The following is a 26,927-nucleotide window of genomic DNA, read 5'->3' as shown; positions in this document are numbered from 1 at the left end:
CACCCGTCATTTTGCTAAAGTTGTTGGACTGATTTTAGGAGTGCACACTCTTCCCTATTCGCAGAGCAAGCAAAAGACTACTCCCATAGGAGTGGTAGTATCATTTGTGGAAGAAGAAATCCTCTCCACTCTTGAAGAGCTAGCAAAAGCTGTTGAAAACAAAGAGGAACCTCCAATCTTCTTAGAAGGGGAAGAAGATAACCTCTTACTCTTGGACTCAGGTTCCAACAGAAGCGGTAGAGGGGAAGGCAGTTGAGGAGGTGGAGGCAGAGATGAACCAACATATTCAGAGGTTTAATCGTCAGATTTAGAAGAAGAGGATGAGGACGAAGAAGAGGACAACATGGCTGACCAAAATCTAGAATGGATGACACAGGACCCATTGGCACTCCCATGTGCCTTGCACAATATGCCAAGACACGCAGAGAAGTTGTTGACAAAGTATGACCCTGACGAGACAGTGAAAGCGGAAGATCATTTAGACACGTTCTACCTACATCTACATACACTCGAGGTACATTATGATGATGTTGCGTGTAGACTGTTTCCATGTACCTAGGATGGAAGAGAAGTTGTGTGGTACCACATCCTTCCTGTGAACTCCATTTAGAAATGGGGGGTGTTCAAGAGAATTTTCCTTGAAAATTTTGCTGAAGACAAAACCCCCGCCATGTTGCTAAACGAGTTGGGTAGTCTCAAGATGGAGCATAAAGAAAAATTTAAAGATTTTAACTAGAGGTTTAACCGTATCTTGAACAAGTTCATAGCAGACACCAAACTTTACAACTCCATCAGAGTTGACTACTACATGTCTTCACTGGCAATGAACACTTCATCAAGCGAGCTGTGAAGTCAACACTTTTGGAACATTGCGAAGAGGCAATTGTTGTGGAAAACAACTTGCGCGCTATTGGAGACATTGTAGATGACAAATCAACTAAGGACTCCAAAGACATGGGCAAGAGGTCTCATACTACTATGAGTAAGGCAAAGTAAAAGGAAGCAAGTGAAATTGAAAGCCTTACTCATCTCGTCAAGTCCTTGACAACCGAAGTCTCTGAACTCAAGCAGCAGACAAGCAAGACAACCGTGAATAGTAGGCCTCCCAGATTTCACAGAAGAAGAACTCAGCTTCAGGCAACAGCAGCAGTCACCCAGCCAAATCTACGTAGGGCTCTAACTTATGCTCAACCTCAATGTAATCACAACAGATCATTATTACAAGTTCCAGAGTGAACGACATTCATAAAAGACTTGCCCAGGATGGAACCAAGGAATGAGCGCTCTGGCAACACAGTTGAGTGATCAATTCACAACAAGTAAGCAAGCTCGGCCTGAGGGTGGAGATGAAGAAGAAGATACTACATATGATGAAGCTCCAAGTGTTGGACATCTAATAAACATGTATCAATGTTCTCACATTGCCCAGCAGATGACCACCGAGAAGGAGCCTCTAAGCGACCATCCGGCCCCAAAGACAAATAATCGATACAACTTGAGGAGTCAAGGGGCCCCCACTATTTTTGAGATACTGAGAGAAAAATTAAGACAACATCTACTCAGAACAGTTGATCCGTCGACCAACTCAACATAGAAAAAACAAGGCAAGTCTAGGAAGACAACTACAGCTAAAAGTACATTTGTGAGTAGGAAAGACAAAAGAAGCCCATAGGACAACACGAACACAAGTCTACACCTGGACATCTCAGTGAGTCTTCCCACTCTGGACTACAACATTGTTGAAGACATGAAAAAGACCCGTGCGAACATCTCCCTTTATGAGTTAACCAAGATCATGGGCTAGCAGGATATTCTTTTATGCGCACTGGGAAAACCTCCACAAATAGTGTTGCCTCTTCCAGCAAGGGACCAAGCAAGTCTCCCGACACACTCGCATACATGCTCAACATGCTTCACATGTAAGAAGCGAACTCACTCTTCCCATAATTTTTGTTATCATTCGAAATATTTAAATTCAATGTACACAATTGTTTGGTTGATTCTAGCGCGTCAGTCAATTTCATGCCACTCTCCATTGCTAAGAGGATCAATGCTCAATGGAGTAGTACAACTACGCAGATCATCCAACTTGACAGAACATGTGTGCCATCCATTGGTGAACTTTGGGATGTGATCATTCGGTTATTTTTTGATGGGTGAGTTCATCAATGCATTAACATTGTGATTGTGGACATCCCAGAAGAATATGGCTTACTTCTCAGCAGAGACTAGTCCAACAAGCTACAAGGATACTTTTATATGGGCTGGTCACACTTATGGCTTCGGCACAAGGGTAGAAACAACTAGATCGGGGTGTTGTCGAAAAGATATATGAAACATAATGTTACCCCCTTTAATGGTGAAAATAAATCATTGGCTTTTGCATAACTCATGTTCGGAAATTTCTTTCTAGAAACGTAGTTGTGGTGTTCCCCAACCCCACAAGATACACAGTTGGGTCTCCTTCCTTTCCCAACTGGCGAAAATGAAACTTGTACCATAGATTGTAATAGTAATAGAAGCAGCAACATTAGTACTAGTGCAAAAAGTGGTCCTTGTACAGATAATATGTGGACCCTATACTTTGACGGATCTAAGACACAGGAGGGCTATGGAGCCAGTTGTGTTTTGATAGACCCGTTGCAAAGGAAACATTTAGTCTCAAGCCGCTTGGATTTTGAGTGCATGAACAACACTGCCAAGTATGAAGCACTCATTTTGGGCTTACAGAAAGCCATCAGCCTCAATGTTGTTGTGCTTAAAGTGGTAGGTGATTCAGAGATCATGGTATGTCAGGTACGTAACACCATACACTGTGTTTCACCCCATCTTAAGAGTTACCAACAAGAGGTATGGCGACTTATCTCTAACTTCCAAGCTTTCAATATCATTTTTGTACCAAGAATGTGTAATGCAGCCGCAGATGCTCTAGCAAATGTAGCTACTACGATGACACCTCTTAGGGATAGATTTTCTATTGAAATTTTGTATAAGCCATCTATCCCTGATAACATCACTAATTTATGTGTTTTTGATGATGATCAACAGATACTTCATTTCATGGCCAATGCTGACATGTTCAAGGACACAACGATAGATGAAGACGAGCACAAGTAGTCTCTGCAGAGCGAAGTTGATGATAGTAAAGGCAACCTCATCCCCAAGGGTGTGGTATCACTCGAAAAGTTGTATGACTTGCAGAACCGCTTTCAAGGGCCAGTGAATGCCAAAACCCACAGTTCCACAATGATGTACAAATAGATCAACCTAGGAACTGACAAAGATCTAAAGTTTGTTAATCTCAGTACATGTTGCACACCAAAAGAGCAACAAGCTTTTGTCCACCTATTCAGACAATACCATGTTGTGTTCATGTGGACATACACGTGAATAATCCAACATGTCATTCTGATCAAAGAAGGGGCCAAGTCATTCCAGCATAAGCTAAGAAAAGTGCATCCATTACTTGAGCCCCTCATTTAGAAAGAATTGACTATGTTGCTAGATGCTCAGACCATTTACAAGGTTTGTCATTCCACATGGGTTTCAAACTTAGTCCCTGTCAAGAAGAAGTCCAGGGAGATCCGCCTGTGTGTTGATTTCCATAATTTGAACTATGCCTCGAGCAAAGATAACTACCTAGTGCCATCTATGGAGAACATATTAGAGACAATATCTAGAGCAAAGATGTTCTCTTTTCTAGATGGTTTCTCAGGATACAATTAGGTTTTGGTAGTAGAGCCTAACAAACTAAAAACAACATTTCGTACCAAGTGGGGTATGTTTGCTTATCATAGAATGTCATTTGGGTAGGTAAATGTGGGCACTACATTTCAGCATTCAATGGACATCGCTTTCCATGGGCTCATTGGACAGAGCGTAGTGGTCTACCTCGATGACGTGACAATATTCTCTAGATAGTGGTCGTACCACCTGCACCATCTCAAGAAAATCTTTGAGTGATGCTGAAAGTACGAGATATCCTTGAATACCAAGAAGAGTGTCTTCTCAGTGTCTGAGGGTAACCTCCTTGGGCACATCATTGCCAAGAGTGGGATCAAGGTAGATTCAGACAGAGTCTAGACCATCATGTAGATTCCTCATCCCGTGAACAAGAAAGTTATGCAGTACTTCCTGGGGAAGATCAACTTCCTCAGAAAGTTCATCTTTGATTATGCGTAGATTGTCAAACCCATTAAAGAGATGACTAAGAAGGACGTAGTGTACAGTTGGGGGAAAAATGAAAAGGTAGCATTTTCTTGGATTAAGTAATCTATAACAGAGGCGCCTGCACTATATAACCCAAACTTCAATAAAGATTTCTTGCTCTACATGTTTGCCTCCGATAGTTCACTCGTTGTTGTGCTCACTCAGAAATACTAGCTGAGCAATGAATGACCCATCTCTTTCATGAGCGCAAGCTTGTAAGGACTTGAATTTAAATATCCCACCATGGACAAACAAGCATATGCAGTATATAAGGCAGTTAAACATTTCAGACCCTACCTCTTGAAAAACCAGTGCATTATCTTTGTGTCACACCTAGCAGTTAGATAACTGCTTATTCAGCAAGAGCTAGGTCAAATAAGGGAAAACTGGATGACAGGACTACAAGAGTATGACCTTGACATCAAGCCAGTTCACACCATAAAGGGTCATGGTCTTTGCATATTAGAATTTGAAGCAGTACATGCGTAAGAGGAAGAAGTAGAGCTCACCAGCTAGGAGCAATAAATTGAAATGCATAATGTTGAGCAATCCCCCCCCCCCACTTCGCACAGAAACTCTTGGTACGTAGACATGTGCTAGTACCTTGAGCATGGCACCATGCACTCTCATTTCTTTATGCAGCAGAAGAGGGCTCTACGACTGAAAGCTTTATCTTACCAGTTGGTGCATGGAATGCTTTACAGAAAACATCACAATGATGTTTTTCTCAGGTGCGTGGAGGCACAGGATTCATAAAGGGTGTTACGTGATCTCCATTATGGACCAATGATGGGTCACTTCGCGGGAAATACAATAGCGCACAAGGTCATGCGGCCAGTTTCTTCTGGCCTACATTATTCAAATATGCACGTCTATGCCCGCAAGTGTCCGGTCTGTCAGAGATGTTCCGATAGAAATGAAGCTCAACAATCCCACTACAACCTATTACAGTGGACAAAACATTCCAATGGTGGGGCTTGGACATCATTGGCGAGATTTTCCCACATTCGTAAAAGCAGCACCTCTACATCTTAACTGCTACACACTACTTCACATGGTGGATGGAAGAAGTTCCGTTGAAATAAGTGAATGACCAGGAAGTCATTAGCTTCCTAAAACAGAACATCATCTTGAGGTTTGGCATTCTTGTATCACTTGTTTTTTACAATGCAACGTATTTTTCTTCGTTAAAGCTTTATGACTTTGCATTGCAAAATGGTATTGTGTTAAATCATTCAGCTAACTACTACCCATAGGGAAATGGTATTATCGAGTCTACAAACAGAAACCTTATCCACATCATAAAAAATACCATTTACTCTGAAAAATGAAACTAGCACTCCATTCTGGTTAATGATTTATGGGCTGACCGAGTCACACCTAAACCCTCTCTGAATACCTCCCCCTACTTCCAAGTAATGGAAAGGAATCCATCCTCCCACTGAATATCTAATTCTCTGCTCTCTAATTGTCCCAAGTGTCCCAAGGCAAGTTGTGTCTATTGGTTCAGTGTAGGATGGACACATTACACAAGCTACAGGAAGAAAGGGTGAAAGAAAAAGAAAAGTTCACACTTCACTAGAACCGTATCAAGAGATGGTTCGATAGAAATTCTTCAGGGAATACCAGCTTCGTTTTGGGTGACTTAGTCTTGCGGTGGGATAAACCCCACGAAGACAAAGGAAAACATAGGAAGTTTCGGTCCCTGTGGATTGGCCCATTCATAGTTCACAAGCAGCTTGGCCAACACACGTATCATTGACAATCACTTGACGGGAAGATTGACACTCTCCCTATCAATGGCTAAGACTTAAAATTTTATTTTCAATGATCTGGGGCCGCGCCCCGCACCATGTACATACTTCTTTCAAGGTTGTTATTTTCTTTTCTTTTCTTTTTTCGCTATGTTTTATTGTTTTGTTCTTTGCTTTAACAATGTAAACTTTGAAACATAAACTATAAACTCAAAACGGGAACTCTGGCCAAAAATCCCCATAAAAACATCAAAAACAGTGCTAAAAACAAAAAGTGTTGATGCTGGAATAACACCTTCTTTTTTAAGGTAAATTTTCAACATGTTTTAAAAATGGCGGTGAAAACCAATTTTTTGTGCAAAAATTGTCCAAAAAACACCCTCAAAACGAAAAGTGTTGATGTTCGAATAACATTTTTTTTTCAATGGTAAATTTTGTGCAAAAAACACCCTCAAAACGAAAAGTGTTGACGTTGGGATAACACTTTTTTTCAAGGGTAAAATTTCAACATTTCGAAATAATGGCGTAAAATATTTTATCATGACCCCGAAAAACATTAAAATTTCAAACAAATAATGAAAACATAAAATTAAATTAAAACAATGAAAAAACACAAAACAAAAAAAAGTTCTAAAATATAACAAAACATAAATTAAAATATATACTAAAAACAAAAACAAAACAAAAAAATCAATCATAAAACTGTAAAAAACAAACAAAACAAAATTAACCTATAAAAGATAAGAATTTAAAAACTAAAAAAAACTTAAAAATTATAAACAAATAAATAGTTTTAAAAAATGGAAAATATATATATATCTTGTAAACCATGAAAAAAAATTTGGCAAAAAAAAAAAAAAAATATGGGAAAGAAAAGAAAAAATTGAAAATAAACTATAAAATTTAGGTAAAAATAGAAAAATTTAAAAAACATTAACAAAAAAGTAGATTTAAAAAAAATAGAAAATTAACCAAAAAAAAAATTAAAAACTACTAAGATTAAGATTAAAATGTTGATTACTTAAAAAACAAATATAAAAATATATATAAAAAAGACAAAAAAATATATAAAAAATGTTAAAAAAAAATTATCTCATAAACCATAAAAGAATTTGGAAAAAAAAAAATTAATATCTATATATATATATATATTGAAAGTTACTGATTTTCCCAGGGGAAAAAAAAAATATATATATATATATATATATAAGTAAGTAAAAATAAAAAAATAAAAAATAAAAAAACATTAACAAAAACTAGAAAAAAAAACAAAATAGATTTAAAAAAATAGAAAAGTTAAAAAATTAAAAATTAAAAAATAAAATAAAAAAAATAATTAAAACTAGTAAAACTAATATTAAAAACATTAAAAAAAAAAAAAAAAACCAAAAAAATAGTCTAGCATGATGCATTGTTCTCGTGTTCTCGGTGGTGGCATGCCCGCCCGTGGCCACAACCGAGAACACGAGAACAATGCATCATGCTAGACTAGGAGGTTTTGGATTTGATGCCATCTTGTCATGAGTGAATTGCAGGAACAAGTACACTAGTAGATCATGGCGAGATGACGAACAAGATGAAGAAGGAGCACACATGCTAAAAGACTTGCTTGCAGCTAGACAGACATACCAAGCATATCAAGAAACAAGCAAGAGGAACACATGCATTGAACCATCAAGCAAGACCAAGACCATCGAAGACCTCGCAGCACTATGCCATGCGGAGGAGAAGACAAATCACACCAAGAGTACATCCATCACTCAACAGCACAACAACTTGACATGGACACCATAGTCAACCAGTACATGTCAGCAGTGTCATGTCGAGTTGTGTCATGAGTTGTCTCGGCCACATCACCATTATGGGCCATATCTGTTGTAACTGAATGTAATGTAAAGTGAAGTCCAATGGATGCACACAGAAGTTGAAGAGTCATGTCAATTGAAAAGTCATGGGAAGTTGAACAGTCACGAGGGTAGTCCAAGAGTCACAAGGGTCAAGCATCACCCTTGGCTATATATACCCCTCCCATTGTATGAGAAATCACTTTTCACCTTGGCTCCTCCCACATAGCCTTAAGAGTATGTAGTCTGTTCTTTGAGGAGTGAGGAGTGGCTCCAATGTCCCACTACTGGGACTAGTGATGTATGGTGTATAAGTGTGTCTTGGTACATTTTCTTAATTCAAAAGCTTGTTTCAGGCCAGCATGTTTTCACACATGTTTTGTAGATGTTTGTAAGACTACTCTTTAAACATTTGTAATGCATGTTTTCTTAACCTGTACTAAGACAGTTGAACTACTTCGATTATTTTGCTACTTACATTGTTGAAGATGTGTTGTATTGTTTATCACTATTGTCTCGTCCGTGTGGACTACTCCGCGGGACATTAGACATACCATTCTCATTTTCTTGGTTATAACGACTGTCACCTCCGTGTGGACTACTCTGTTGGATGGTGTACGTGTTTTCCCTTTGCACTTTGGTTTTAACGACTGCCGCACCTGCTATGGACTAGTCCGTTGGATGCAGGATAGACCCTTGTTTTTTCGCATGTGTCTCTCCCTAGGTGGTACTACTACCTCTCATTTAGAGGCTCACTCTTACCCTCCCCTTTACAGTAAGAGAATAGGGATGCAACTTACATTACGCACTCACCAAGCACACTCACCTCTCTTTTTGAAGATACAAGCATAACACTCTCATGTGTTGAACAGCAAGAGCTAAGGCAAAGCTCTAAGATAATGGAAACTAGGCCATCATACCGGATGGGACTCCTACACCAAACGGTGTGAGGTCTAGTTGGGACTTCATACCGGGGAGATCTACTACATGTTGGCGGGTCCATCACTATCAACAAGTGTATATTTGTGCATATGTGATTTACTGTTTTATATTTCCACTGTTCAAAGTAGTTTATGGTTGAGATTCTTGGTTTCGTAGCATCAGAGATTTTAAGACTCTAACCTAGATCTAAGGTCATGGAAATTTAACATGGTATTAGAGCGTTTCTGAGCTACTTTGGAAGGAAGTAAATCAGATTTGTGCACAAAAAAGTACAGTGTGAGAGGGAGTTGATCACATTGTAAGTGAAGGGGTCGCTACAATGTCGAAGTTGCAGACATGTCTCTCATACAAGGATAGGTTGGAAGGGTTCTCCAACTATACTGCTTGGAAGGAAAGAATCAAGTTGGTCTTGCAGGTCAACAAGATCTGGAATTTTTCCGAAAAAGATATCAAGAATCCAACCAACCCTAAGGAGCTAGAAATATGGGATGATTTGGATGTGAGAGTGAGATTGATCATCCTAGATAGTGTGAAGGATGCCCTAATACCTCATTTCTCTAAGAAGAACAATGGACATGAGATGTGGTTGTCTCTTCAGAATTTGTTCAAAAATAAGAATGAGAACTGGGTACTGGTATTGGAGGATAACTTGAAGTCCACCGAGATGATAAAGGGTAAAAGAGTGACCTTATATCTCATGAGATTTTCTCAGGTCAAAGAGGAGCTTGTTGCCATCGATGTGACTATCGCAGATGGAGATATGGTAAGGATTTCCTTGAAAGGGTTCACTGAGGAATGGAAGCCCTTCATCAAAGGGATCATTTCTAGGGAGAAGCTGCCAGACTGGGATAGGCTGTGGGATGACATCATTCAGGAAGAGTTGTGAGACAAGGATCTTCATCCAAAGAAGAATTTTTTCGATGATGACGTGGCATTTGCAGCACGAATGAAGGGTAAGCACAAGAAGGACTTGAGTAAATTCAAGTTCTTCAACTATGGCGAGACGAGTCATTATTCGTTAAGATGTCCGATGAAGAAGAAGGGAGATGATGAGAAGAGGAAAGGAAAGCAAGCTGCCGATGTTGCCACTTCAGCTGAGATAGATGATCTCTCTAGGAGATTGGAAAAGGAGGACTTTACTATTATTTCTCATTTCTCATAGGGTATTGTCAATGAGGATGGATGGTACATGGACAATGGTGTAATGAAGCATATGACAGGGCCACAGGAGGTTTTTGAGACTCTATTTGAATGGGACTTGAAGTTGCACATGGTGTTGGGTAACGAGTCAACGGAGATCCAAGGATGAGGAGTTGTGCCATTTTGGATGGAGACAGGACGTGTGATGCGGATCCAAGATGTAGTGTTCATACCAGGACTCAGATATAGCATGATTTCCATCTTGATGATCGAGAGGAAGGGGTTTGAGGTCTTGTTCCAGGATGGGAAGGCAAGACTCAGGCCTAGAGGCTCTAGGTCTGATGGGATTGCACTCGAAGTTAGAGATCATGGTCTTTACAGGTTGATGGGAAAGCCTGTGGATCATGGGAAGAACCAGGTGGAGTAGGTGTAGGCTCCAGAGAAGCAGGATCAGGTGCAGGATTTAAAGGAGAAGGTACAAGTTCCAGAGAGGAAGTACACCTTCCCGATAAGGTCCAAGTTTTAAAGACTCAAAGGGAGTCTAGTTTGAGAGGGAGCTTACAGATTTAGAGGGAGACTCTACAACCCAAGAAGATCGTGTGGTTAGTGGGGAGAACAGGTGATCCTACAAGTGCTAAGAAGGAATCATAGAGAGAGTGGAAGTCATCATAGAATAAGAAGAAGAAGCAGGGTGCTTCCAACAGTGACAACGACACTTCTGAGAAGGGCGTAGTTCACCATACAGGGATTGTTGCAATTGTGACTGCGAGGAGTTGGGCAAGCAGGGAAAATTTTAAGAACCCCCCCTAAATTTACATGTATAATAAATGGGCGAATCTCCATGGTATATAGGAAAAATGGAAGGCGATTTTATCAATAATATGATATGTATATATAATTTTTTGGCGAATCTCTCACCAGGCATGGCGAATATTTTACTCAATTATAAAATCTTGTGTTTATTGAATACACAAATGAAATCATTGCATTTCTTTAAAATATCTTTTGAAATCAAAATTATCGAAATTACATATCGATAACCTAGTGGGTGTAGGTTAAAATTCACTTGTGCCATTCACAGAAAGCATGAGAAAAAACCTAATACTATATATAAAACCAAGAAAAATTCAAATTCATCACTTCTAGGGACCTCGTAACCACCCTGCCAATACACAAGTATATTCCTGTTTGCAATTAGAAAAATTACCCAAATTACAATCTGTTTACTCTAGCATATGTTGGAAAGTTATAGAAGGATGACTAGTGCAATCAATCCATTCCTTTTAGCCCTAGATTTGTTTCAGTTTAAAACAGAAGTATACAAATATACTTGTCCAGTGTCTATGCTTTAACCATTCACCTTAAGATGTTTTTACAATATAATTTCCTAAGTCTATTTAATATCTTCATTATCATAAAGACCAACCTATATCCATCTTAACTCCACATCTACCACTCTTAGGGGGATGAAATCTATTTATCCCTCTGATCACTTGGTAGACCCAGAATTAAGATGGATCTAAGATGATAGAATTTCCCCTTTAAATAGTCAATGCTCACATGAATACCATGGTATTACCATGGGTCAATACCATGGGTTATCATAAACCTGGAGCTTAAAAATTACTATTAGTAATTTATAAGAATTAATAAAATTAATAGTTGATTTTTATTTTATTTTTTATTTTAACCAAGCTAAAATGTTTAACATACATTAAATTACAACATCCATTTTTACTCTTGATCGGATCAAATATTTTTTCACTCTATGCTAGTTTGCATATCACGATATTTGATACCTCTCGAGGGTTAGTAGATCCAGAGTAAAGATGGATCTATGCTGGTTTAATTCCCCCATTTAAATAGGCTACATTCCAGGTGAATACCATGGGTCAATACCATGTGCCATTTTGGTGAATACCATGGGTCAATACCATGTGCCATTTTTATTTTTATTAATACTAATATTAGGGTTAATAATGTTTTTTTGCATGGTATTAATAACAATCTAGTCCATGGTATTTGTCCCATAGTATTTTGCCCATAGGTTTCACCTAAATATAACGCATTTTTTGAGTGTTCGTAAATATAAGGTGACTTATGGAGTAAATATAAAAAAATGTTTTATTTGTTTACCATACCTCTCATTTATTTATATTTTTATTAATTTACCATACCTCTTTTACAAATATGGTATTTGGCCCATAGGATTCACTTAAATAAAACCTCTTTCTTGAGCCTTCATAAATAGAACGAGGGTTATGGACTAAATATAAAAAGAGGTTTTATTTATTTACCATGCATCTAGTTTATTTATATTTTTATTTATTTACCATACCTTTTGAGTAAGTATAAAAAGAGGTTTTATTTATTTACCATACCTCCACTTTACTTATATTTTTATTTGTTTACACCCTTGCATGTATATAAGGTGACTTATGGAGTAAATATAAAAAATGTTTTATTTATTTACCATACCTCTCATTTATTTATATTTTTATTAATTTACCATACCTCTTTTATAAATATGGTATTTGGGCTTTTGGCCCATAGGATTCACTTAAATAAACCCTATTCTTGAAAATGGGCGAATGGATTCACTTAAACAAAACCTATTCTTGAAAATGGGCGAATGGAAGGTTGTAACTCCTAATTTCAAGGGCTAAATTTACCTTTTTTACCATCTCCCTTAAAATACGGTGGGCTATTTGAGGTGATTTGTAAAAATGTATTATGATACAAAATATTCGCCCACTAAAAATTTAAAACCCCTTAATTTCGCCAAAGGGCGAACATTCGCCCCTAAAATTTCCTATGTGGGAAGTGTTGCGAGTGGTGATGATGATGATGAGTTACTTCCTAGTCTTGGAATTACCTCTCGTGCTAAGAGGGAGTATTTATTTGTGTAGCTTGGGAGGTACTCCAAGCCCCAGGGTTCAAAATTTGGAGGGCAAAGTGCAACAAGGGTCACTTGTGGGCTTGAAACCCAAGTATGGGGTTTTGCACCCAATCGTGTTTGGGGAATTTATGGGAGCACATTTATACATGTGATGGAATGAGACAATAGAGGGCATAAAGGAGAATGAAACGCTTTGATAATCATTGAATTCTGAGTTGTAGAAGTGGAAAAATGAATTTTTGAAGTTGACAAGTAATTATTGGTTTTCAAGTCATGTGGGCTTTAAGTAAAATTTAGACAATAGGTGTGTCTCTTCACTAATTCGTTGGAGCCCCTTTATTGGCTATAAATAAAGGTTGATTTGATGTGTTATAGGCATCCATTTGTGTGATATCTCTTTTAGAGAAAGACTTGGTGGAGAGGAGGATCTCAAGCCTCGCCGCAACAAAGAAGGAGTTTTGAACAACATGAGGAGAAGGGTCCGAGTTTGTACTAGAGGCCGAGTAAGTTAAGGTATAGGGGTATTTTTTTGGGCTAAAACATTTGTCTTCTAGAGGTCGACTAGGCTTGTTGTTGGGCCGAGTATAGGAGGAACCATACACTGTTGTTGGAGGACTGTTTAGGCACCATTCTTGGAGGTTGAGGCTACAAGACAATTGTTGTGCTAGGCCACAGGCCATAGCACACAGCTAGGGACTATGTGATGGTTGTCAAGGGTGGACAATGCCCTAAGGAGTTAGCGTGGCTTTAGAGGAATCCTTTCATGGTGGCTCATAGCCCTTAAAGGCCTGGTTTTTTTACTATGGGGTGTGTTTAGGGCTGCAGTAAGTGCCCTAACCAGGACTGTAGCAAACAAAAGTATGTAATCATAAATGACATCAGTGTTTTGTGGAGGAACATTGGGTCAAGAGGTGACCGGTTTGGATCAGATTGACTTGCAGCCTGTGGGAGCCAATTTGGAGATGATATTGGGTTATCGTGTGTCTTCATTGGTGCAAATTCTATAATGATTGGATTGGGTGCCATTTATCTAATTAGAGGATAGCGTGTTAGCTACCCAAAGTAGCCCTAGAGTAGCATACAAGAAGGGTGTTGTTTGGTGTGTGATTGGGTGAAGTTTGCAGCCTTATGAGTAGCTCTTTGATGGACAAAAGAGGCTACTAGAAGGGAGATTGGAGCTCAGTAATTAGGCCTACTCAGAGAACAAATTTATGAGCATGTGTACATGCAACAGAAGTGGCATGCAATATTGTGATGGCAACCTTCCTGGACTCTCGATGTGTAGTGGCCTTAATGGAATAAGGAACTACTAGTGAGCAGTATGGAAGCGAAGGACCAACAGGACAAGATACGACATAGAAGTTGCAGCGAAGTTTGTCATTGTATCTTTTATACCATCTATTATTGTATTATTTAGATTTGGTTTAATATAATGAAGATTGGGATTGCACAATTTTGTTAAAAAATGTGTATATTTGTGCATATGTGATTTATTGCTTTATATTTCCACTGTGCAAACTAGTTTATGGTTGAGATTCTTGGTTTGGTAGCGTCAAAGATTTTAAGACTCTATCCTAGATCCAAGGTCGTGGAAATTCAACAACAATCTCTATCACAATATGACATTGGACCATGGTACACCATAATTGACCATGGTCGACCATGTTTGACTAATGTGAACCATATTTGACCATGGTTGTTCACGATTGACCTTACTTGGCCCTCGTTGGCCATGATTGCCTTCCATCTTGAGAATATTTGTCACAAACCCATATTGGTAGTATTATAAACCTAAGGGATTAATAAACCCAAGAATTTATATTATAAACCTAATGGATTATAAACCCTAGGAATAATATTATAAACCCTATCAATAATAGTATACCCTAAGAATAGGAACCCTTATATTAATAAACCCAAGGGATTGATATTATAAACCCAAGGCACTAATAAACTCACAGGATTAATATTGTAAACCCAAACTATATAAACCCTAAGGTAAATATTATAAACCCTAAAACAAACATGGTTTGGCCATGGTTGATTTTCATATTGAGATAATCTTTGTCACAATACGACATAGGACCATGGTTGACAATGATTGATTTTCATATTGAGAGAATCTTTATAAAAATGTGACACTGACCCCCAGTTGACCATGGTTGACCATTATTGACAATGGTTGACCCCTGGTACACCATAATTCACCATGTTTGACCAATGTTGACCATGATTGACCATGGTACACCATAGTTCATTATGATTGCTTTCCATATTGAGAAAATCTTTGTCACAAACGCATATTAGGATTATTATAAACCTAAGAGATTAATAAGCCTGAGGGATTAATACTAAAAACCTAAAGATTTATATTAAGTAATACTAATAATATTATAAACCCTACCAATAATATTAAACTCTAAGAATATGAACCCTTGGATTAATAAACCCAAGGGATTGATATTATAAACCCAAGGGATTAATATTAAAAACGCAAGGGAATAATATTAAACCCAAGGTATATAAAACCTAAGATAAATATTATAAACCCTAAAACAAATATAGTTGACCACAGTTGACCATGGTTGATTTCATATTGAAACAATATTTGCCACAATGTGACGTTGGACTATGGTTGACCATGTTTGACCATGGTTGACCATAGTTGATTTTCATATTGAGTCAATCTTTGTCACAATGCGAGGCTGGACCATAGTTGACCATTATTTCACAATGTGACATTGGAGCATTAGACAATCTTTGACACAATGTGACCATGGTTATAAAAAATTGATGACCATAGGTGATTTTCATATTGAGACAATCTTTGTCACATGCAACCCTGGACTGTGGTTGAAAATGATTAGTGATGGTTAATGAAATTTGATTATGGTTGGAAATCTTTGTCACAATGCGATGTTGGAACCTGGTTGACCATGATTGACCACGATTGACCATGGTTTATTTTCATATTGAAATAATCTTTGTCACAATGTGACATTGGATCAAGGTTGATCATGGATGACCATGGTTATTAACCAGGGATGACCATGATTAACCATGGTAGATTTTCATTTTGAGACAATCTTTGTCACAATCCAGCATTGGACCATGGTTGACCATGGTTGACTATGGTTTATCATGATTTACCATGGTTCAAGAGGATGGTTGACCATGGTTGATCATGATTGAGCATGGTTAACTATGGTTGACCATGTTTCATGTTCATATTGAGACAATCTTTTTCACAATGCGACATTGGACCATGATTAATAATGATTAATTTTCATATTGAGACAATCTTTATCACAGTGTGACGTTGGAACGTGGTTGACCATGGTTGACCATGAGTGAACATGGTTGACTATGGTCGATTTTCATATTGAGACAATCTTTGTCACAATGCGACGTTGAACCATGGTTGACCATAGTTGACCATTGTTGTTGAAATGTGACGTCGGACCATGAGGCAATCTTTGTCACAATGTGACCATGCTTATTAACCATGGTTGACCATGATTGATTTTCATATTAAGAAAATATCTCTCACAATACGACGTTGGACCTTGGTTGACCATGGTTGATATTCATATTAAGACAATCTCTATCACAATGTGACATTGGACCATGGTACACCATAATTGACCATGGTTGACCATGTATGACTAATGTGGACCATGATTGACCATAGTTGTTCATGATTGACCTTAATTGGCCTTGCTTGACCATGATTGCTTTCCATATTGAGAAAAATTGTCACAAACCCATATTGGCGGTATTATAAACCTAAGGGATTAATAAACCCAAGAATTTATATTATAAACCTAGGGGATTTATATTATACCCTAGGAATATGAAACCTTGGACTAATAAACCCAAGGGATTGATATTATAAACCCAAGGCACTAATAAACCCAAGGGATTAATACAGAAAACCAAAGGGAATAATATTAAAACCAAGGGATTAATATTGTAAACCGAAGCTATATAAACCCAAAAACGAAAATGGTTGACCACGATTTGCCATGGTTGATTTTCATATTGAGACAATCTTTGTCATAACGCAACGTTGGACCATGAATAATTTTCATATTGAGAGAATATTTATCACAGTGCGACACTGACCCCTGGTTGACCATGATTGACGATGGTTGACAATGGTTGATTTTCATATTGAGAGAATCTTTGTCACAATGCAACGTTGGATCAAGGTTGACCATGATTTCCACAATGTGATGTTGGACCATGATACAATCTTTAACACACTTTAATCATAGATATTGACCATGGTTGACCATGGTTGATTTTCATATTGAGATAATCTTTGTCACAATGCGACATTGGACCATGGTTGACAATAGTTTATGATGGTTCACCATGGTTTACCATGGTTCACATATGGTTGATGTTCATATTGAGACAATATTTCTTACAATGTGGGGTAGGACCATGGCTGACCACGACTCACCATGACTAATCATGATTGACCATGGTTGATTTTCATATTGACAATGATTGACCATGATTGATTTTAACATTGAGACAATCTTTATCACAATGTGATGTTGGACCATGGTTGACCATGGTTGATTTTCATATTGAGAAAATATTTGACACAATGTGACATTGGACCATGGTTGACCATGATTATAAACCCAAGGGATTTACATTAAACCCTAGGATTAATATTATAAACCCTATGAATAATATTATGCCCTAAGAATGTCCGCATGGGGTAGCTTAAGTGGCAATGGCCGTGGAAATGAAGTCTCACCGAACCGGAGATCTTGGGTTCGATTCTTGTGCTACCCTCCCCGAAAATGGGGTGAATAACGGACATGTAAAAACTCGAAAATGAGAAGGTCCTACCAAGCTTATCACAATGTGACGTTGGACCACGGTTGACAAAGCGTGACCATGATTGATTTTCATGTCGAGAGAATCTTTGCCACAATGCGATGTTCGACCATGGTTGATTTTCATATCGAGACAATCTTTGTGACAATGCGAAGTTCGACCATGGTTGATCATGTTTGATTTTATAAAACATGGTTGACCATGATTGTCCTTAGTTGATCATGATGAAAGAGATTTGAATCAAGGTTGATCATGGTTAATCATGATTGACCATCATTAATTGTGGCAGATCATGGTTGACTATGATTGACCATGGTTGTTTGTCGTAGTGCGACGTTTGACCATGATTAACCATAATTGATGATCAATCATTTTATAGTGGAAGAACATTTTATTAATATATATTTAATTAATTAACAATATTTAATTATTAATATTTATATTTAATTAACAATATTTATATTAATAAATATTTATTTAAATAACAATATTTATATTAATAAAACATTATTAATGAATATTTATTTAAAACGGAATAAAACATTATTAATAAATATTTATTTAAAAACTAATTATTTATAATAAAATTATAAATTAGAATTATTAGGCCGATAGGCCTTCCTTTGAAACAGAGTTTCGTCGTCCTTTTCATTGTCAGGTTGACACCTGGCGCGACCCTTCTGCTTTCCACTGACATACGATATTCGTCATGGTCCCTTCAATTACTATGGCCTCAACCGAGAACCTCTGCAGCTAGCGCGAGTTGTATTGCCCAGGTCTCGCAAAACCTCTGCAGCTGGCGCGAGTTGTATTGCTCGAGTCTCGCGAAACCTCAACGGAAACCCTCTCAAGGTTGCACAATTGCAGTTCTTCTTATCGATTCTGGTGGAGTGCTTATTAGCCGACTCTGTATGTCTCAGGTTCGAAGGTATTTTGCAGAGGAAATCGCAGCTGTAGGCGCTTGGGCGGGTTACCACCTACTCTGGCTCTCAAGAATGGGGAGGCGGTGGTTTTTGGGCACGGGGATGCCAAGAAGAAGAAAAGTCCCTTGAGATTGAAAGTCGAGCTAGAGGATTTTCGCGGCTGTACTCCTCAGAATAATGATCGAGTTTCGCCTGTGGCGGGATTTGGTCATGGGCGTCCACGTTTGACAATCTGAATCCCACTTAAGGGTTCGTAGCTTTTTCTTGATAGTTAATGGCGGGCTATTGGAATTAGGATTCTTGTTTCTTTTCCGATTCTTGTTTCTTTTCTGTCTTGTTTGCAGCAGCATCTGGAATCGATTCCTGCGCACACAGACCGCCAGAACTGTATATTAATTTGGATTTATGGTTTCAATTGGGATTCAAAATGACGACGTTAACAGCCGGGATGCTCAAGCGACTTCTGCAGCACATGAATTCGGATGTTAAGGCGGCCGTAGAACACAGATCATCTTTACTGCAGGTAATCGATATCATTCCCGCCGATCTTGACGGAGACGCGCTGTGGCCGAAGCACGGTTTTTATGTCAAGGTCTCGGATTCCTCGCATGCTACCTATGTTTCTCTCAAAGACGAAGATGTCGACCTGGTGTTGAGTAACAAGCTTCAGCTCGGCCAATTCGTGTACGTCGACAGGCTCGAACCTGGGTCCCCTGTCCCGGTCTTGCACGGCGTCAGGCCTCTGCAAGGCAGGCACCCGTTCATCGGGAGTCCCCAGGATTTGATCGCCATTCACGAGAATGAAAAACAGGTAGCGGTGACGAATTCGGGGCCTAAACCGATCGAGAAGGGCTTGCAGAGGCGCGACCTGTGGGCGTCCGAGGTAGCTGCCAAGAAGTTGTCGGTTCGATCGCTGTCGTCGTCGTGTTGTGATGCTGTCAGTTCGAGCAAGGATTATCTGAGGTCTCTGTCGTTGTCCAGGGTCGGCAGGAGCTCTGTGGTTAGGACTTCTGTCAGCGGGCTCTTCAGAGCGGATTCGAAGGTTTTGAGAAACAGCAATGGTGAAGATGTTAAGGGCTGGGAAATATCTAATGTTTCGCAATCTGCTACTGTAGGTACATTGTCTGTCTCGTTAATAATGGGTTTTTAGTAATTATTGAAGTGGGCGTAACGTTTTATATTTGGTATTGCAGGAAAATAATTCTGCAATTCATGCAAGACCATGCCTCGGACCTAACGAGAGATCAGGACGGAACAATGATGTTTCTGATCACAATGGAGACATGGCTGGGGAGGGTTTCAGCACAATTTTGCCGGAGAAGCTAGCAGCCCTGGGAAAGGTATGTGATTTTTTCTTTTAGGGTTGAGAAAATTTTAATATTTGACATGTTAGTAAGTATACTCGGGGACCCTTAACCGGGTTTTGGATTTATGGTTAAGCGGAGGGGATAATATTCCTCACCGAGGTTTAAATTCTTTATAGACATATTTTACTCTGTATGACCTGTCTCAGCTGTGCAAGCTGTGAGTGAGAGTCTTAGAAGGAGTTTTCCTGGTAAGAAAGCTTCTAAAAATCGAAAAAGGGCCTCCGCAGCAATATAGGGCAAAATTAGTTTAGTCTTGAATTTGCTCTCCAAAGGCATGTTTCACCTTTCATTGGCCATGTCGCCTATGCGAGCTGTGAATGTTGCAAGGATACCTGCCTTATCGTTATAGGGGAGGCTTCTCAGACAAAAAAAAACTCCTGTGCAGCAATACAGGGCAAAATTATTTTAGTGTTGCGTTTGTCAGAGATGTCATTTGAGGATTTATTTTGAAGAAAAAATATTTTATTCTGGGGTTTGTTGCTGATATCATTTGAGGATGACAAAAATAATTTTAGTTTTGGGGTTTATTTGAGATCAATTCGAGGATTTAGTTGGAAAGATTATTTTAATCACGGGATTTATCGGTGATGTCATTCGAGGATTTATTTGTTAAAAGAGATTTTTTTCTTGGGGTTTGTTTGATGTTTCATTTGATGTTTTATCTGCTATAAAATTTACTTTCGTTTAAGGGTTGATTTGGCAAAAAAAATATTTTCATCATGGGGCTCGTTGGAGATGTCATTTGAGGGATTATTTGGTAACAGAGAAAATTATATCGAGTGTGTAATTCCCTTTATGAATGAATGTTGTGCTCAGCAAATCTTGTTGGGTACAATGAGTTTTTGTCAAACATTGATACCAGTTGTGGGGTTTGTTAGCGGTATGCTTATAGGGTATATTAGTAACAGAGAAAGTTCCACTGGATGTCTTGAGTCCTTTTTTGAATGATCAGTCTTGTCACGAATTCTTGTTTGGTGTAACGAGGGCTTGCAAAGCCGTGATGTATGAATGAAAGGTGCTCATCACCAATTCTTGTTGGATACCATGAGGTTTCCTTGATATTAGTTGTGGGCTTTGTTGGACGTATGTTTAGAGGGTGTATTTATTGACAGAGAAAGTTTTACTGAATGTCTTAAGTCCTTTTATACATGATTAGTCTGCTCATGAATTTTTGTTGGATGCAAAGAGGGTTTGAGAAACCTTGATGACTAATAAATGAAAAATGTGCAGGAAGCTTTGCAGAGGTGGGACGAAGCTTACCTGGATGCATTGGAAGTATTGCAGGTAGCCTCTGGGACAGAAACAATGGCTCAGATTGTGAGGTCAGTATATTGATAGTGAAAATATATGTTGTTTTTAAATTTTCTGTGTAGATAAATGAAAAAGGTTCTTTTAAATGACTTTTTCTGAAAATTAATGATCTTTCTATGGATCATATTAATTGAAATTGTCTTATGTCAACTATAAAAAAAAATCTCAGTCTATGGGTCCATTATCGTCTTTGACTTTTCACAACATTGTGTCTAGTTGAAGCCATGATGCCTTAACCGCCTCTCTTTGTGGATCTTCTCTTTGATTATGGAGTATTATCTCATTCAAACACTGCAATGCCGGATTGATACAGGCCTTTTATTGAAACCTACATTGAACAGGCACAAGTTCATTGTCCTCCTCTCTACAAAAGGATAAAGGCATTAAGAAATTTTAGTCATCTGTAAATTTTTCCTTTTTGATAACTACTAGAGGAGAAGGAACCTTTGCTACTCTGCATAAGTGTAAGGTCATCTAAGTTTTTTAAAACTTAATGATCTTAATTCAAATTGTCTTATCTCAACGATAAAAAAAATCTGTCTGTTGGTCCAGTTTGTATCGACATTGAATTTTCATAACATCATGTCTGATAGAAGCCGTGATCCCTTAATTGCATCTCATTTGTGGATGATATCTTTGGTTTTGGGCTGTTATCTAATTTAAACACTCTGCAATGCTAGATTGCTACATGCCATTAGGCTACAGGCCTTTTTTGAAGCTTCTGAATCCTCCGACAACCGGGCAGAAGTTCATTTGTCCTCCTTTATACTACATGCTACAGGTGGCAATGAATTTCACCCATTTGTAAAGTTTTCCTTTTGGTTACCACTGGAGGAGTCGGAACTGTTTGCTTCTCTGCTTACGTGTAGGTCCATCTATTTATTTTTGAAACATGATCGTTATATGTATCAAGTCAATTTTAATTGTCTTATGTTGACTATAAAAAAATCTCCAGCGTAGTGAGCTAGCTCAAGTGGTTAAGTGATTTGAGCTTCATGCAGGAGGTCCCCATTTCCTTTTTTTTGTTTATCAACTCTTATCTATTTAAAATAGTCTTTATGTATGAGTGATGGAATCCATGCATTTTCAGGTGTCCAGATGTATCCAAAATCAGAGCAAAGATGCTTTATGCTTCAACTAAGGACAGACTGAAAAGGGAACTTGATGGTTTTCACTATGACGTTCAGGCCACTGATCCCGCTGAGATAGATATTGAAGTGATTAGAGACCGTGTCGTTTTTGCCACATACCTTTCAATTTATTATTGCAGGGCAGTGCCATTAAATTTTTGTTATGAACTCGTTGCAGTGGGAGATATTTTTATAAGAAAAATTGCAGCCTTGTCTGATGGTTCTTGCTTTATTGTTTCATTGCTTATACATGGATATTCAGCGCATACAAAAGGTTGTATCGATCTGGTTGGTATTCAGAGTACTTGGTCTCAGGTTGTATCGATCTGGTTGGTTTTCAGAGTGCTGGGTCTCAGGTTGCAGTTTGGTTTGCCTTTCATAATTTTTATGATGTAGAACTTTGATTCTGTATTACGTAGAACTATCACTCTGCAAGTACAGTTTCAGTGAGCTATCTCAAGTGGTTAAGTGATTTGAGCTTCATGCAGGGGGTACCCATTTCTTTTTTTTGTTTGTCAACTCTTATCTATTTAAAATATTGTCTTTATGTATGAGTGACGGAATCCATGCATTTTGAGGTGTCCAGATGTATCCAAAATTAGAGCAAAGATGCTTAATGCTACAACTAAGGACAGACTGAAAAGGGAACTTGATGGTTTTCACTATGAGGTTCAGGCCACTGATCCCGCTGAGATAGATATTGAAGTGATTAGAGACCATGTCGTTTTTACCACATACCTTTCAATTTATTATTGCAGGGCAGTGCCATTAAATTTATGTTATGAACTCGTTGCAGTGGGAGATATTTTTATAAGAAAAATTGCAGCCTTGTTATTATGGGTTTCCAGTTTTCTTCTTTTCTATGAAGTTTTTGTGTCGTGAGATATCAACTTAGTCTTCTTTATATATTTGTTTCCAAGGATTGTCTGGTCTGGTGCAATTACAAATTTCATTGGATAGGCTAGACAATGCAACCAGTTCCATTATCACAGAGAGATATAAACAAAACCCTCAACCAACAGGTTAATGTTCCGATCCCTTTAGCCTATTTCATGCTTTATGAATCTGAAAGCTGGTTTTGGGATGCAAGACACTGGGTTGATTTGATAGCATCCTCCCCTCACTCTAGTAGTAATAGTATACTAACATTATTGGCTGTATAGTTGTCATGCCTTGCCCTCTAGCTTGTGATTGTTATCTATGCAAGGTTTTACAAACTGATCAGGTTTCTTTTTACATTAATAATCACTCTATCTATGTTGGGTGTGTGTTGTGAATAAACCCATATGCATAACAATTGCTAGACAAAGGTGGTTTATTAGGCATTACCAGTATTGTCTGTATGGGATTTTTTATACAATAATAATAATTACCCTTGATAAAGGGGATCTCTGTTGTGTCTGATTGAAGCCATGATGCCTTAACTTCCTATGTTCTCGGTTGTCTGCAAGGGATTTTGTTCCACAATAATTAATTTCTCTTAATGAAGGAAATCTCTGTTGTGTTTGATTGAAGCTATGATGCCTTAACCACCTATCTTCTCTGTGGTTATGGACTGTTATCTTATTCAAACTCTCCGCAATACTAGATTAATACAGGCCTTTTTTATAGCCTCCATCAAACATACACAATTGCATATGTTCCCTCTTCTACAAAAGGGTGCAGTTGGAAAGCCATGTCCTGAGGCATGAATGCGTAGCTTTATCCCCAAAGGTTGAATGCTTAATACAAGTTATATTCTTTGCTAAATCCCATATTCAAATCCCAAGGGATAAACTCGGGATATAATCAATGTAGCCCCCTAAATGCCTAACTTCCAATCACAGTTACTGAGGGTAAACTCTCATCTGTCTAATAGAATAGCAGGTACCAGTTCACATGATGCCAAGTGTATCTAGGGGTTCAGTGCTTTGAGTGGGGTGGTAACTGCTATCTTAGGTTAATGAAGCTATTCAAGTGACTTGGAGATCTTCTGTGTACATCATCCATGAAAGCCAAACTAATCTCCTTGGATGCAGATGACAGGTTTCAACTTTCAACTTTCAAGGAGAATATAAAGTGGTATTTTATCCATAGAGAGATTATTATACACATATGAGGATGCTTCAAACCATTCTATGGGTTTTGACAGGTTATGTAGCTTGCCTGGCATATATGTTGCCCATGCAATTATTAATGTGCAGATGCATAGTGATCAAGATACTAATGCTGAGTAGGCTCCTATCTATGCCTCAACAGTATCTGGGATTTTGTTTATTTATGTTGGAAATCATACCCTGTTTGACTCAGTCGCTCTGAATTTTTCTGGACATACCTAGAAGTTTGGATCTGCCTATTACTCTCTTACAAGTTACAAGATGTCATTGCAGCTGCAATGATATCCTGTTTGACTTTTGGGGACTCAAGGAGCAGTGTTGAAGGCTCTGTGAATGCTTTCTAAGATGCAATGGAGCTATCTAATATTTGACATTTGTCTGGGGGAAAACTATTGATGATCAATTGTCAGCATCCGATTGCGTGGCTGCACATGCATAAAGTGAATAATCTTGTGGAAATGCATTATGAAAGGCTATAGCTGATGCAAATGGCTAAGTTTGCTTTTTTATAAAAGTTTTATAATAGGAGATAGTTAAGTCGATTGCAGTAGTAGCATTAAAAGTCCTGGAAAGGCAATGTAATACTTGAGCATCAACATTTACTTCAGTGTCAAAATGGAACACTCAGGCTTTATAATAAGCTGGGATGGTGGATATATTGATGCATGATAAAATCCTGTGAGCTTGGTTGGGCATACACATCATTCCCTTTTAAAATCTAAAGCTGAGTTGATATTATGAGGAACACAAGATTTCTGATAGATTAGGGAGATTATTGGTTATGTATGTGTTCAAAACTTGCTTCATTTCTAGGAAGATAAATTGCTTTACATTGAACAACATATTTTTGTCATGTATTTGAAATGAAATATGCTTTTGGATGATCTATGTGGTTGTATGTTTGTCCACTCTTGTCTGTGATTGGCATGCTGTTACCCAGTTTCAGTGAACTGAAATTGTATTCTTTCAGAGATTTTCTAGAAGGATCTAAAGTTTATGTTGGTTGAGGAAAACTTCTTAGAATGTTATGTTGGAGTCTGGACCACAGAATGCCTGTATAGAATCACAAGAGAAAAAATTGTATGAAAATGTTGAATGATTCCTGAATTATAGGAAGGACAGTAATTCATTGAAGAGGTTCTATAAAATTTGATAAACCTAACAACATTCAGCCAATATTAAGGTACTCTAAGTTTGATAACCGGCATAAAACTTTAGTAAGCTTTTGTCTCTGAAACTGAGTTCTGATGTTGTCTTCGTGCAGGTAGTATGTACATTGGTGGCCTTACTTGCTTCAATGCCATTAGCAGAGCTTTTCTTTTTTCATATTACACTGATTAAAAAGGTTAGTTTTATTTAAAAATCCATATGGTTCTCAACAATCTTTTGTTGATTTATATTCACTAAACTTAACATCCTTTAACAAGAGTACTGAATAGCAGGGAATTACGACATATGAATATGTAGTGGCAATGAGGTCACAAAGTGAGCCGCCAGGAGTTTCTGTTGAGGGTGATGCACGAAGTATACCTTCTTCTCCAAGTGGTTCAACTGCCACTGGTTTAAGTGGAGGAAGTTCTCTTGGTTTGCAGTATAAAGGTGCATGGTGTACACCACTTAGAATATTTGTTGAGCATCAGGTATATAAATTTGTTATCCACAATTTCAAATCTTGGTTTAGGTCTGTAATTTGGTCAGAGTATAGTAGTACAGGCTGACATGTATTGTGTGTTAAATGGCAGGATGAAGTTATTCCACACCCGTCCACTGTTGATCCTGATGATATCGAGGTTGTAAATAGGATGGAAAACAGGATGCAGAAGCGTCCTGTTAGAATCAGTGCTTTGGAAGCTATGCGAGCAGCGGCAAAGGCTAGGGAGTCTTCATCTGTTTTGTGTCCAGTTGGTGCTCGAGGAGTCCCTGATACTGATTATAGCTCAATTGTTGGTCTTCTTTACTTAGCTGTGTTCAATTTCAATCACTCTGCATAATGGCTGAAGCTGTGTTTGAAGTTGAGTGGAGTCCATGTAAAGTCCCTTGCCCACTTGATCTACTTGGAGCAAACTTTTAGAGAACGAGAACATGATAATAACAAACCTCGGGGAAAAACCTTTTGCTTTGCAAATTCCAGTTGGGGTCCTTAATAAATATAGTTAAAGTCTATAAGCACTTTTTAAGGCATTTCAGCACACCTCAGTAACTAATTTAATCATTTGCACATCTCTTTTGTTTTGGTGAGCATTTATTGTCTTTTCTCTTGTGTTTCTTTACTTGTTTAAAACTTTTGAACAATTGATATCATTCAACGTTTTTGTGAATTAATTAAAGTCTGGCCAATTTTCGCTGATGAATCCATTGCTACTGCGTTGTAGCATTTCTTTTTGCATCCTGATCGGGTAAAGCAGTAAACCTTGATGCATGTTTAGCTATAATGGCCCTAGTGTCTTTTAACTCC

General features: G+C 38.1%; 2 protein-coding genes across 2 annotated transcripts in view; one reads left to right on the top strand and one right to left on the bottom strand.

Moving 5' to 3' along the window:
• Positions 1-26,927, bottom strand: part of LOC149264306 (poly [ADP-ribose] polymerase 1-like) — a 321,134-nt gene that overhangs the window by 287,199 nt on the left and 7,008 nt on the right. The gene's annotated exons all lie outside the window — the stretch shown is intronic.
• LOC149264307 (uncharacterized) lies at positions 9,069-26,692 on the top strand. The gene is made up of 12 exons (XM_089369677.1): positions 9,069-9,254; positions 9,462-9,512; positions 10,271-10,364; positions 18,566-18,790; positions 18,913-19,679; positions 19,762-19,908; positions 20,082-20,092; positions 20,951-21,018; positions 21,166-21,257; positions 25,737-25,817; positions 25,915-26,112; positions 26,215-26,692. Exons 1-12 carry the CDS (start codon positions 9,069-9,071, stop codon positions 26,461-26,463), a joined length of 2,169 nt encoding a protein of 722 aa, XP_089225803.1. The 3' UTR covers positions 26,464-26,692.

The sequence above is a fragment of the Pinus tabuliformis genome, chromosome 6 (genome assembly GCF_031772625.1).
Source record: "Pinus tabuliformis cultivar Carrire ecotype Pingquan chromosome 6, CPIR1, whole genome shotgun sequence".
Classification (NCBI taxonomy): domain Eukaryota; kingdom Viridiplantae; phylum Streptophyta; class Pinopsida; order Pinales; family Pinaceae; genus Pinus; species Pinus tabuliformis.
The sequence above is the reverse complement of the archived record's forward strand: the minus strand, read 5'-3'. Positions and strand labels throughout refer to the sequence as shown.

Excerpts from the sequence above, each read along its gene's own strand:
- LOC149264307 (XM_089369677.1), top strand. The coding sequence starts at position 9,069 with ATGTCGAAGTTGCAGACATGTCTCTCATACAAGGATAGGTTGGAAGGG. Across the intron at positions 9,255-9,461 it reads GGGATGATTTGGATGTGAGA|GTCAAAGAGGAGCTTGTTGC; the intron begins GTGAGATTGATC and ends AGATTTTCTCAG. Across the intron at positions 26,113-26,214 it reads GAATATTTGTTGAGCATCAG|GATGAAGTTATTCCACACCC; the intron begins GTATATAAATTT and ends GTTAAATGGCAG.